Below are 12,893 nucleotides of genomic sequence, written 5' to 3'. Positions count from 1 at the left end.
GATGCGACAATTACACATTGCTATACGGTTAAACAATGTAGATAGTTAATTTATAAATTAATAGATCCAAATTCAAACTTTCTGCTTGCTATGATGTAATAACCTCATCCATCCAATGTGTCCACGCCATAGAGCTCGCACGCGTAGCTGTTGCGAGCAGTTAATATTTATATACATCTAGAATCTACATTAAAATATTATTGTTTACATTAATTCTGTATTATATTAAATAAAGAAAGATTTATATTTCTGCTGTGGAATTTTACACTTTCTTCATGGTTCAATTTGAATGATAGCGCCACTAAATGACTATGAAAGTTTTCTTGTGGTAGTTGCGTTGAGAAATGTGCATATCTATTAGCTCTATTGCTTAGATATCGTTTATATATGCACGGTTAATGTATAATGGATGACCAATCGGGTGAGGGTACCCAGCATAAATTTGTAGATCGTCTGCGCAGTGGTTTGTTCACTCTTTCCAAGAGAATGATTCAACGTAATTTATCACGTATTCAATCTAACAACCCTGCGGAATCCGTCACTCCTCGTCAAACTTATGACAATTACGGTTTTTCTTTGAATGACAATGTATTTGCTCGTGGTATCATCGCCTATGAAGATGAATTCAATGAGAAGCGTGAGCGTCGCTTAAAGAGGTTAGTGTTATTTATCTTGTATTGCATTGACAATATGCCGATTTGTACTGGATATGTGTTTACCATTTTATCAATGTTACATTGTCGATCATATTACCACAGATGGGAAAACATGAAATCAAAGAACGAATGGACTACATCTACCAATCCATTTGCTCTGAAGGTACTGATTCGGAAGGGAATACCGGACGAGTACAGGTATGTTCAGGTGGTACATGTTCTAATATATTCCAGGGCCAAAATGTGGTTCCAATTATCTGGAGCAGATCAATTGGGCGCTCAGATATCGGATTTATACCCTAGGTATGTTGTTTGTTCTATGGTTGTATCTTAGATACTAGTGTAGAAATTAACTTTAGCCTATGGCATAGATTTTTTAGTGTATTCAACCGTTTGGTTAATTTGCTGTCTTTATAGTTACAGTTTATACATGATTTTCTTTTAACGTTTGTTATGTAACACATCTAGGCTCGTCTCTCAACCCTTGGCTCCGGAGATTGCTCAGCAGATAGAGATGGACATTTATCGCACATTCCCAACTCATCGCAACTACAAGAGGCATTCAGCGGGTACTCAGAGTCTGAAGAACGTATTGACCGCTTTTGCCAATTTTGTTCCTTCGGCTGGTTACACTCAGAGTTTCAATTTCCTTGCTGCGATATTCCTTGTATTCATGGAAGAGGAGCAGGCATTCTTGACATTGGTACAAATGATTGACTCTCGCATATCTGGTAAGGGTCTTAACGTTTTGGGTTATTACAAGGACGGCATGCTTGCATTGAAGCGGGATGTTTTGGTGCTGGAAATGTTACTACAACAGCGCCTTAAAAAGTTATATAACCACCTGAAGTAGGTATCAGTATTCTCTGTTGATATGTTTCAGGGCTAACGGTGTTGACTTTACTTGTGTTTGCGCTGAATGGCTTTTGTGTCACTTTTCCATATCATTGCCTGTAAGTTTGTTGTTGTTAGATATAATTTAATGGCAGATTCCTACTGTATTACGTATATGGGACGTTTTATTTCACGAGGGTGAGAAGGTTTTATTTCGCGTTTGCTTTGCTTTATTTAAGGTTCACGAGAAGCAGTTACTTCGTCTAACTATGGACCAGGATCTTTTGATGTATATGAAATCGATGGGTAGTGGTATAGTTCAGCATGATGAATTTTTGAAGGTTGCTTTTTACCACTTATCAGCATTTCGTCGTCGGGACATTGATGCGATGCGCGTCTGTGCTACTCGTATGTTGCGAGAGAACATCATGTCTGGTTCAATGTAGTGCTTTGGAATCTGTTTACACATCAGTTAGTATAGTTTAATGAATATTTTGGATCACCTTCAGGGACGTCGTCGTGCCCTTGATGTTGGCAGCGGCCTCCCTTTCCGTGTTTCATCTATTGATGATCCCAGTGTTCCCTTAGGTCCTTTGTACGCGAGGAAGTTAAAACACTACTCGCGTTTGGACGTTCACCGTGGGTGTGTAAATCGTTTACGATGGCACGTGGATGGTAACATCTTGGCGTCGGTCAGCGACGACCTTACTATTGCTTTGACGAATGTGCACGAGTCGGATGCTTCATCGGTGGATACCGAAGAGCCTATGCATAGTCAATCTACTAGCATACCAACTGATCACACTGGTAACATCTTTGGTGTTGCGTTTCTTGATCGTGGGTTTCGTATTGCTACTGGAGCTCGTGACTCTAAGGTCTGTATAAATGATGTCCACCATCGTCGTAGCATTAGCTGTTACAGCTGTCATCGTGGTAGTGTGAAGCAAATCCTGAATGACCACAGATCGGATTTTGTTTTTTACAGTGCTGGTTACGATGGCACGGTACGTCAATTTGATGTTCGTGAGCACCACCATTGCGAGCGTAACTGTCGCAATGTCATTATCAACATGTCCCAGGCTAATGATCGGCGTTTAGTGAATCCACTAAGGCGGAAGCATTCATGGGCTACTGTTGTGAATGGCATGGCCCCCGCTGCGGCTTCTGCGTGGGTTGACACTGCATATCGTGAATCGCAATGGGCTGCTCAGGCCTATGACGGCACTGAAGTGAAAGCCATAGCTTTGAATCCAGTGCAACCTGAGTTGTTGGCGGTTGCCGCTTCGGATACTTTGGTTCGTGTTTTTGATCGTCGTAAGCTTTCCCTGGGTCATGCGTCCAATGATGGTATTAGTGTAAATTTCACCATGCCTATATTAGACCAAATATACATGCCGAAGCACTTTTGGTCTGACCAGAATAACAAATTTGCTACTTATTTAGCATGGTCTCCAAATGGCGAGCGTTTAGCTGTGACCTATGAGGGTGAGCATGTATATTTATTTGACCGTCATTTTAATAGCGTTGGCGGCATCGACGTTTCGCGCTCTGTTGTTGGTGTATGTAACTTTGACGTAGAAGACGATGTGGATCACCTGACATTTCGTATACGTGATATGGAGACTCACTATGCCAAATGTTATGATGTAGCCTGTGCTCAGCGGAATCTACCTCGGTTGATTTATTTGTTATTATATCGTGACCATATGGGCGATGCTCTACTATGTGAAACCATGGCTAGGGCAGCTTTTAGTTTAAATCCTCAGGATCCTGTTCTATTATTTCGTCGCATTCAGGCCAACTTACGCTTAGACAACTACTACTTGGCTCGTACATTATGTACTAGGGGTGCGCGTTTATTTCCGAGGCATGCTAATGATTTCATTCACATTCGTAACCTTTGTCTGCTGCTATCGAATAAGGATCGTCTGGAGGGCTCTAGTCACCAGATAACCACGGCATTGAAGTCGATATGCAGTTCACGGCACATTACCTCGCCAAAGACCGACCTTGGTTTGAAGGATATGGATGAATCTAGTAATCATGACAGTGATGGCAGTGATGATGACTTCCACTGTTCCAATTTTGCCACATTCCGTTACTCCATTGCCTGTTGGCGTCGTTGGCCCAAACCTGAAACATGTCTAGAGATAGACGAGCATCTTCGTGCTAGTGACTCTGATATACACTTTGATGACAGTGCCAGTGAGCCGGATTCCGATGACGAGAGTCACACTCTTGAATTTAGCCACCAGATGACTATGGACAATCAAAATACGTTTACTTACAGTGTTCGTGGTACTATGGATTACCCACCTGCAGATCGCATGTTAAACATGCATCATTACTTCAGTTATGACGCTCCTGAGATGGGTTCGCATGATTATCGTCAAGATCTACTTTATGAGCAATATCCTATCCCTTACATGGACGAGCATGCTTTGTACAAGTGCATTGAAGCGCCTTCATGGCGACCACGTTCCGGTTGTTTACGTTTTTGGGGTCACTGTAACTTTGGCACCGATATTGCTGAGGTAAATTTTTGGGGTAATGACGTGCTTGTCAGTGGTAGTGCTGACGGCACAGTTTACCTTTACGATGTAGACACTGGTACGTATATCACTATCTATATATCTATCATCAGGCCACATTTTGGATATCATCAAGGCTCACAATGAGAATGTAAATTGTGTCCAGGTTAATTCTCAGGGCACTTTGTTAGCCACCAGTGGCATTGACCACCACATTCAGGTTTGGAGTCCCTACGGAGAATTGAACCGTATAACGGTAGGTGTGATCACAAGAGCTTAATGCGTGCCACAGGAAAACGACATTGACAACTCTATCTCTAACGTGCAAACATATTACAATGAGCATTCACAACCACTATCATACAGCATAGCTGAATTAAGGTATGTTTGGGCATGTACTTACACAAATGTTGATAGCAACAACGTTCTCCACGACGTGCTAAGGACACTGCAGAACCCTAACGACACTGGCAACTGTAACATTCAATAGAATCATGGCTTGTATATAATTTTGAGTGGTATTTTGAACTCCGGGTGGTACCTTTGTATCTCTCTGAGGAATGCATATCTTAGTTGTGACTCTGACATGTTGATCCAATCGTTGAATGGTGTTACCAGTTGTTCCGTGGGAATTTCCACATGCTGTGGCTTATAGAATTCACGGAAATATTCGTGTTTAAGTGCTTCCGCCACTGTTATCCTCTTGTATGGATTGAATGTTAGCATTTGCTGGAGCAGGTTGACAGCCGCTGGTGGTGTACCTTTAAATCTCTTGTAAAGATCGATACCCTTTCTTGGATGGAACATCCTAATGTATCTGCGCACTTCCGGTTTAATGATTGCTGCAATATCCTCTTCACATGGCGTGCCAATAACGTTGAATATAATGTTAAGCTGGTCGTGTTCCTTGGCCTTATCACTAGGGTTTTTATTATCCGGTGATAGGGGGAAGCACGAGGTACCTGGGAACAGTGGCGACCTCTGTGATACATCAGACATATTGCCCTTAACCATATTTAGCAATTCCGCGAAAATGCATCCCACGGACCAGACATCGATAGCTGCAGTATAGTTATCCTGGAGCAATATCAACTCGGGCGCTCTGTACCACCTTGTGACTACGTGGCCCGTTAGCTGCCTGCTATGAGAAACGTTCATACGCTTGCGCTGGAAGTGGGCCAGCTCGTCGTTGTAATCCACCAATCTAGCTGAGTTGGGTAGGTTGCGCACTCCAACTTGACACATTTCGTCTTCAACTTCTCTGGCAGTAAAGGAGCAGTGCTTGCCCAACGGCGCCTGCGTAACTGGCTGTGCTATGGTCCTTGCAAGTCCAAAGTCACATATTTTGACACTACAATCACGATTTACTAGGCAATTGGCCGGTTTCAAATCGCGGTGATATATTCCTCGTGCGTGTAAGTAGTACACGCCACACAACAGATTATACATTATCAGCTTGATATGGCTATCATTGAGAAATGCGGGCGACCTTATGAGCAGTTTGATATCCGAGGCTGCTATCTCCAGTACCACATACAGCACATTAAAGTTTTCCAAGTCACTTGGTATAACAATATCCAGTACCTTGACAACATTTGGGTGATCCAATCGATTAAGTATGGCTATTTCCCTTAAGATCCTCTTACAATCTATCAGGTCCTCGAACACCTTATGTATCCGCTTAATAGCTACATAACGTTGATTTTCTATATCAAAGGCACGGCAGACCTGCCCATAAGACCCTGAGCCTACAATGTCAATTACCTTATATTTATCTGGGAGATCCCACACCACGTTATTGTTTGATAGACTGGGCTTGAAAGTCGTTGACTTGTTTTTTAGTGGCGGGTTACGTAAGCGCCTTTCATCTGTTACTGGATAACTCGATTTAACATTCCTATCCATGAAGTAGTCACGTGGCGGTTCACGAGCTGATGCACTAAGTCCACAAGGCTTACGTGGCTGATTTAACGATGGCAATGAATGTCCTTCATCATTGTAGCTTTTACCTACACTTGACATACGTCTGAAAAGGGTGGAAGGAACCTCGGTATCCGCCGAGCTGATCCTCCGTGCGATAAGGGCGCCCTGCGCCTTGATTACTTTGTTTCCACCAATTTCATTATTGGCGTTATGTGAGGGCATACGATCCCTCATTTCGGGGTAGTACATTGTTTGTCCATCATTATGCGATACATCCTGCATTCGCTCTTCCACTACCATCTTATCATGTCCAATGCCCGTCATAACGCCTTTATATCGTTATTAAAGTCTTGTTTGGTACGTTACAAGACAAATTGTGTGTAGACATACGACTACAGACACGCGTCTTTAATGGCACTTTGGTTCTCCTATTAATGCAATATTCATCAATATAACTCCCCTGATTAAGTTTTAACCTTCGTGTGTAGTCACTAGTCGCTGGGATACAATGCTGTGCCTGTCTGTACATCCGGCGCGTCATGGCCTTTCGGTGTGTCTGCTGCAATGCAGTGCTGGGCGTCTTAGCACCTGAGCATGCTGTCTAAGACATATTTGAGTAATCCCAATTATAATTAGACTTTTGTGTAACTATTTTCACTGACTTGTGGCACACATTTGTATACACACACTCGTGCTAATATCGTTACTTTCATTCCTCTTGTTGCCTCTATGAAGTTTGCCCTGGCTCCTTTGGGCACTTGTACAATGGAGCTAGTCCCTTGAATCGTTTTACCACGTGGATAGGTTGTGGTCATAGGTTTATACCGGATCATGTGTATCCATCCGTTTTATTGGCTTCATTTTGATATGGTCTAATTTCCACATTCGCTTTTGCGTATCCTAAATTATGAAATTCTACTACATTTTTACATGATCTTTCTTTAGTCCATGTATATCACTGTTACTTGGGTTATTGTATTATGACATTCTGGCAGACACCCTTGTCTACTTGGAGTTGTTCCATTTTTTGTGTTGTATATAGTGAATAAGACGAAATTTAGATCACATATTTTGTTAAATTTATGCATTTTGTTATTTGTTTAATGGAAGGTGTAATTGTGGGTAACCCCTCCATGATGGAATCACGTAATCAATGGGTAGTATCCAATTATATCGCTATATTTTTATTTATTCCGATATATCGGACTTAATTACTGTACACCATGGCTGTGGAGCGTAATACGGTGAAACCTCGTCCTTCCGACCCTCCGTCGGCTGAGGTTGAGGGTTCCAATTTAATGGACTATGCTCTTGAAGCTGGTGGTTACATTGTTAGCGAACCTCCTTGTTTATTAAGAAACGACCGGTTTTTAGCAGTGGTGAACAATAAGAAATGTGTTTTGTACAATTGCAAGCAGGGTCAGAAGTTTACAGATTATGTAGAGCATGATGAGATGGTGGGTTGGTCTACTATTAGTGCTTGAATGACACTTCATACATTGGTTCTGTATTACTTTTGTTCCTATGGATTGGATTCCATGTGTAGTATCCGTTGTGTTTCATTGCTGTCGTCAATAACATAATGTACAGATTACATCTTGCGATTCATTTTGTCTAAATGATGACACTGACATTCTTTTGACTGCTTCTAGCGATGGCATTTTGAAGGTGTCAGGCTTGGTATCGCAGAAGGGTGGTTCCATTGACTGGTTACTATTGGGTACATTCCACATGTCACAAAAGGGTCTTATTGGCGTGCGTGTTGGCAAATCTAGTGGTGACTTGATTTGTGTATCTGCTCTATCGGATGCTCACGAGGTTGTGAGGTTACAGCTTGATTATGAGGGTCTATTGAAATCGTCTGGAGACCATGACGTTACAATACCCATTGAGGTGGATATCACTGATCTTGACCATAGCGGCACCGTTACTGGGAAAGGCAAGCGTTCTAAGAACCCTAAGCGTGGTATCTCTAATACCGAATTACCAGATTACATACTGGACTACTCTTTTGTATGTACTCTCCCCCGTAGGATAGATGTGTTTGCTACGGATTCCGAACTCCATTGTATTGGATTTTCCGTTGGCCGTACCGGTATTGTGATAAACATGGAATCGCGTAAGATATTATTTTTTGAATGCCTGGCTAGTGTAAGTTGCATGTCATTTTACAATGGCAGCAACTTTGCTGTTGGTGACTCCAAGGGGAGGATAACTGTGTTTTCAGTGGATGTGTCAAAACAGGTCCACCACACTGATAACGCCATTCTATGTTGTGACATACCAACTGGTGTATTTGAATTGAATCCTAGTAATTTTAAAACGATTCTATTAAGGTTTCACTCACTGGCTACCAGTGGCCATAGGACAACTGATGGTGTGTTCTCTAACTTCCGGAAGATCAGCACTAGTATCACTACTTTAATTTGGCATGCTCATGGCGTGAACTGTTTGTCATACACTCCTGATGGATCGATGTTACTTTCAGGTGGTGAGGAAGGCGTCCTTGTTGTATGGCACTTACATACAGGGGCAAAGAAGTTTCTTACTCGTTTGGGCTCGGCTATATTCCACATTACTTGTAAAAAGTCTGGCAGTGCATATATATTATCTTGCGAGGCTAATGACATTTTATTTGTCGACCCAAATGCATTGGTCATTCGTTCTCGTATAACTGGTTTGGTGGTACCTATCACCATTGGTATGAAGGTTGATAAGGACGTGAACCATATTCGTTTACCTCAGGAGTTTGCGAATCCAGGTATGGCTAGTCTTCAGAACGACGTGAATCGTGCCAATTTAGCACTGATATGTGGTAATCGTCCTGTTGTACCTATAATTCGATACTGGCCTACTTTTGCGTTAGGACAGGTGTCCAGCTCCATGGGAGCCAACGTAGCCATATACACTCGGTCAAACAAGTTACAGCGATACAATTACATGGATGACCGTGAGACTGACTTTATAACCCTAAAGAACGTGAACATATTAAGTCGTCAGGACGACGACTTTGGTGAGGACTGGGAGCTTGAAGCTCTGGAAATAAGTTCTGATGGCCGTGTTGTTGTGACGGTACAAGGTCGCAATGTTTTGGCTGCGGGTGCCGATGGTAACGTAGACCCACTATCCAATGGTTTCGAGCATGATCTTTTGCGTAACAGTAGGAAAAGCTTACTTAAATTCTGGGTACATGGCGCCAATGGTTTCACTGAGCAGACAAAGATATCTGATCCTCACAGTAACCATACTACCTCTATACGACAAATCGGTATGGATTACACATTTGTGACTACTTCACTTGACTCCGAATTTAAATTGTGGCGTATTGTGCGCAAACATGTAATATCCGGTGACAACGTATTCTCTGGGTACAGGACTGTTGATGTCAATGATCTTGGGAGATCAGTGGATCTATCTGACGTTGGCAGTTACGTTTGGGTTTGTGTTTCTACTGGTTCCTACAAGAACATGCCTTGTTTGGGTGTTGCTTTGGCTGTATCATCTCAGATTTTAGCTGTATCGCATGACAACCTCATTACTTTCTGGAAGACTGACGTGAGTCAAAGTTCATTTTCAATGATTGGGTCCATGCCACTATGTTCAATGGTAGGTTGGGTTTACGCTATTACAATGTCCATAGGAAATTGACAATGAAGATGAACTACATCGTCACCGTTATACCCTTGAGTTTATATATCCAGAGCAGCCTCCTCTACTAATCTATTCAAAATCCAGCTATCTCGCCATTTTGGACATTAGCACTGGTGGTACTGCATGGTCATATCAGCGTCGCTCGGGTCAATCGATTGACCGTACACTTTATGTACCGGAGTGTCCCAACCTCCTTGTGGTTGCTTCTAGCGTTATAGTAAGTTTATATAGGATCTCTATAATCCTATTCTAGGACAACGAGACCAACGAATGCACTGGTATGCTGGAGCTGTTCTGGGTGGAGCGTGGTACTGATGGCGGTATTAAGGTAACTTCATTTTACAATGACTCTCGTGAGGTATCTCGGGTCATCCTTAATATGACTATTACACCGAGTCCATTTGTGACTACTCAGTGCTCCGACTCCAAGTCATCTACTTTAGTCCTGTTGACTACCAACTTTACCCTGGAAACTATTATACTGGTGTCTAATCCGTTTAGTATCGACAGGCCCGTGGTGAAGTCGGTATGCCTGAAACCCACACTGGGCACTCGTTTGCGTTGTGTGGATCAGGTGGAATCTCCCGTTAAGGATACCTTTGGGGTATTTATCGAGTCGATATTAGTGCGACCCGCTAAGTCAAGGAAGCGTGCTAAGCACACCCACATTTCTGAGGGCATTTGCAAGAGTGCTGAGTGGCAACATCGTATCAAGCATCCCCTGCCAAGTAACATGTTGAATGCCATAGTCGACCCTGGTTGTCCAACATGTGCTTTGCCATCACCCACTGTGGTATTGAACCGTCTTTCACGTATGGTGATTGTGCGTCACGTAAAACTGGATTAGGAACATTAACACGTTTGTTTGTTAAGGTATTTACGTAGTAACTGGAACATGTCGTTATACTTTCCGTAGAGTTCTTGTAATTCCTCGGCAGCACGTTCGTTTTCCTCATGTAGCAAGCGTATTTGTTCGTTTAGATCAGCCTAGAAGTGTTGTAATTAGACTCAGTGCCCTACCTTTGTTACTTTCATATCAGGCAGTTCGTTAACCGTTGCTTGTATATGGTCGTTTAGGATTCCTATACGGTTTACTCGATCAGTGATTGAGCCTGCATTTAACGGTACTTCCGGGGTGGAATTGTCCTGCTCCTCAGGTTTAGACACATTAGATTCCGATTCTTTGGGTTCTTCCGGTAGCGTTATTCCGAGATTGGCGCACTGTTGTTTGAATTCCTGCGCCTTTTCCGGTGCCAGGGTGATGGTAATGTCCTGTGACATAAATGCCGGGAGTCGCTGGCACTATAACTTACCGCAAAGCTGTACAATGTATTTTGCAGTAGATTTTGCAATTTATTCACCGGATCGTCGGCAGGCGGTGCCATATATTGGTTCATTTTCGTCAGGGATATCTGGAGTTGCCAATGGCATACCCCGGTACACACTAGTTGCGATATGTTACTGTATACTATATTTTTACATTATAGGTTAATTTGACCTCTGTTTTAAGATATGTCAACAACAACCGTGCCCGCCGGAATAGCTATGATCATCTTCTTCAGCACCATATTCATGGTCTTCCTCCTCATGATTAGACACTTCATGATGGGCTTCTACTGGTGTAGGCTCATCAACACTTTCATGATCATGCCCCTGGTCAATATGTCCGTGACTGTGTCCATGCTCATCATTGCCATGGCCCTCTTCAATATGCCCGTGATCATCATTATCATGTCCATGACATAAACCATCACCATGCCCGTGACTATGTCCATGACCATGTCCTTGGTTGTCATTATCGTGTCCATGGCAGAATCCGTCACCATGTCCATGTCCGTGCCCATGACTGTGTCCATGTCCATGGCTGTGCCCGTGGGAATGGTGTGAATGATGTGAAAGTTTGGGCTTGGTGAGCATGTTGATGTATGTATGTATTATTCCCATCAATCCCATTACAAAGATAATCACTGCCACCACCACGTAGCAAACGCCCATGGTGTATCCCATGCTTGTTAGGAACGACGCCTGCTCAACTACCAAGCTCTTGCGAACTGTGGAAGTATAACAAAGGTATAAACCCGAGCTTACCAACTGATTCTATAGGGAAGCTTACTTCCACCGATACGTAAAGAGCAGTTGTTTCCCTAGATCCATAGAAGACACCATATAACTTCTTGAATGTAGAGGTTGACGATGGTTCAATCCAGTTGATGAAGTGTGCGTTCTCAACACCCTCACCGACATCTGCGGCATGTGTACGGCAGTGTAATTCACTTACCTGGCTTGTCCATATTTAGCGCTTGGCGCATCTTAGTGGATTGTAACCAGAAGTTTACCCTGGAATAATTTTCACGTCGCTGCTTATCGGTAGGGTTTCTGAATAGCCAGTGTGCGCCGTTACGGCTGCAAATTGTGTAACGACTTTCATCCAGCTCGATAGGGTGCTGCATTGCCTCATCATGATATATCATGTAGCGGTCTGTGAATACAGTCCGTGCAACAGCACCGCATGGGTGGAATATCTTGCCGTCAAAGTCTTGGAGGTAGGATCCGCAACTGGTGAGATCACTGGGCTTGGTTAATATGTTTCCCTATCACAGATTATGGCACAACAAGATCACTTACGTATAGTTGGTTGTAATCCACACTACGACGATATTCCTTATGATTTTGGTAATATCCATCCAACTTGTAGTAGAGTCCATATGTACCCTTCAGAGGCATACGCAATTTTGGGCATACATCAGGAGTAAAAGCCACCACACCCTTTGTGTTTGGTGCGAAATCATATGGTAGTTCACATTGCGGCAGATCACGGCATCCGATCATCAGGGCAATACCCAGCATAAACAGCGAGAGAGCTGCTGTAGCGATCACGCCGTTGGCGCCTTTGGGCGTCAAAGCGACTACTAATCCCTTCATTTGGTTATATATTTCCCAACACACGTGTTTATTACACTTTGCAACTTAGTTTGGACTCTGTCTTTCAGATGTAGTCACAAGAGATTATACAGCAAATTTAGCAATATATCCGTATAAATACCATGTTCTTCTACAATAGTATTTACCTGTAGCGACACAAAGTACATGTATCACTGGTATACAAAAATCTAGGTCTTTGCGGACGTTAATACAGACCTACACACCGATGGTAGGACGTTGTCAAGAAAGTGTGATTACAGCAGCCGCTGACACCAATCAACTCCTATTTATAGTAAAAAATGTATATATTACAATATTGAATTAAACTATTTGTATACCACGAAGGGTATCTTTGAACATGTATGAGTTTCTTACC

General features: G+C 42.8%; 6 protein-coding genes across 6 annotated transcripts; 3 read left to right on the top strand and 3 right to left on the bottom strand.

Annotated features, from left to right (window-relative positions):
• The first annotated feature begins 188 nt into the window (after window positions 1-188).
• BBOV_IV005540 (Rab-GTPase-TBC domain family protein) lies at window positions 189-1,946 on the top strand. Its single transcript, XM_001610433.2, has 6 exons — window positions 189-656; window positions 759-854; window positions 891-959; window positions 1,125-1,505; window positions 1,540-1,609; window positions 1,646-1,946. Exons 1-6 carry the CDS (start codon window positions 406-408, stop codon window positions 1,934-1,936), a joined length of 1,158 nt encoding a protein of 385 aa, XP_001610483.1. The 5' UTR covers window positions 189-405; the 3' UTR covers window positions 1,937-1,946.
• A 25-nt stretch (window positions 1,947-1,971) lies between these two features.
• Window positions 1,972-4,492, top strand: BBOV_IV005530 (WD domain G-beta repeat containing protein). The gene is made up of 4 exons (XM_001610432.2): window positions 1,972-4,100; window positions 4,135-4,277; window positions 4,314-4,406; window positions 4,439-4,492. Exons 1-4 carry the CDS (start codon window positions 1,976-1,978, stop codon window positions 4,481-4,483), a joined length of 2,406 nt encoding a protein of 801 aa, XP_001610482.2. The 5' UTR covers window positions 1,972-1,975; the 3' UTR covers window positions 4,484-4,492.
• A 2-nt stretch (window positions 4,493-4,494) lies between these two features.
• BBOV_IV005520 (mitogen-activated protein kinase family protein) lies at window positions 4,495-6,715 on the bottom strand. The gene has a single exon (XM_001610431.2). The coding sequence runs from the start codon at window positions 6,266-6,268 to the stop codon at window positions 4,514-4,516; it is 1,755 nt and encodes a 584-aa protein (XP_001610481.1). The 5' UTR covers window positions 6,269-6,715; the 3' UTR covers window positions 4,495-4,513.
• A 408-nt stretch (window positions 6,716-7,123) lies between these two features.
• On the top strand, window positions 7,124-10,445 carry BBOV_IV005510 (WD domain G-beta repeat family protein). The gene is made up of 4 exons (XM_051767347.1): window positions 7,124-7,401; window positions 7,535-9,550; window positions 9,585-9,812; window positions 9,849-10,445. The coding sequence occupies exons 1-4, from the start codon at window positions 7,168-7,170 to the stop codon at window positions 10,440-10,442; spliced, it is 3,072 nt and encodes a 1,023-aa protein (XP_051623258.1). The 5' UTR covers window positions 7,124-7,167; the 3' UTR covers window positions 10,443-10,445.
• A 1-nt stretch (window position 10,446) lies between these two features.
• BBOV_IV005500 (uncharacterized protein) lies at window positions 10,447-11,005 on the bottom strand. The gene is made up of 3 exons (XM_001610429.2): window positions 10,909-11,005; window positions 10,616-10,867; window positions 10,447-10,582 (listed from the first exon to the last, which is right to left on the bottom strand). The coding sequence occupies exons 1-3, from the start codon at window positions 10,990-10,992 to the stop codon at window positions 10,448-10,450; spliced, it is 471 nt and encodes a 156-aa protein (XP_001610479.2). The 5' UTR covers window positions 10,993-11,005; the 3' UTR covers window position 10,447.
• A 99-nt stretch (window positions 11,006-11,104) lies between these two features.
• Window positions 11,105-12,559, bottom strand: BBOV_IV005490 (LEM3 (ligand-effect modulator 3) / CDC50 family protein). The gene is made up of 4 exons (XM_001610428.2): window positions 12,221-12,559; window positions 11,874-12,186; window positions 11,684-11,839; window positions 11,105-11,646 (listed from the first exon to the last, which is right to left on the bottom strand). Exons 1-4 carry the CDS (start codon window positions 12,515-12,517, stop codon window positions 11,111-11,113), a joined length of 1,302 nt encoding a protein of 433 aa, XP_001610478.1. The 5' UTR covers window positions 12,518-12,559; the 3' UTR covers window positions 11,105-11,110.
• Between the last annotated feature and the right edge of the window lie 334 nt (window positions 12,560-12,893).

Source organism: Babesia bovis (assembly GCF_000165395.2).
Source record: "Babesia bovis T2Bo chromosome 4 map unlocalized Chr4_1, whole genome shotgun sequence".
Taxonomy (NCBI): Eukaryota; Apicomplexa; class Aconoidasida; order Piroplasmida; family Babesiidae; genus Babesia; species Babesia bovis.
The sequence above is the reverse complement of the archived record's forward strand: the minus strand, read 5'-3'. Positions and strand labels throughout refer to the sequence as shown.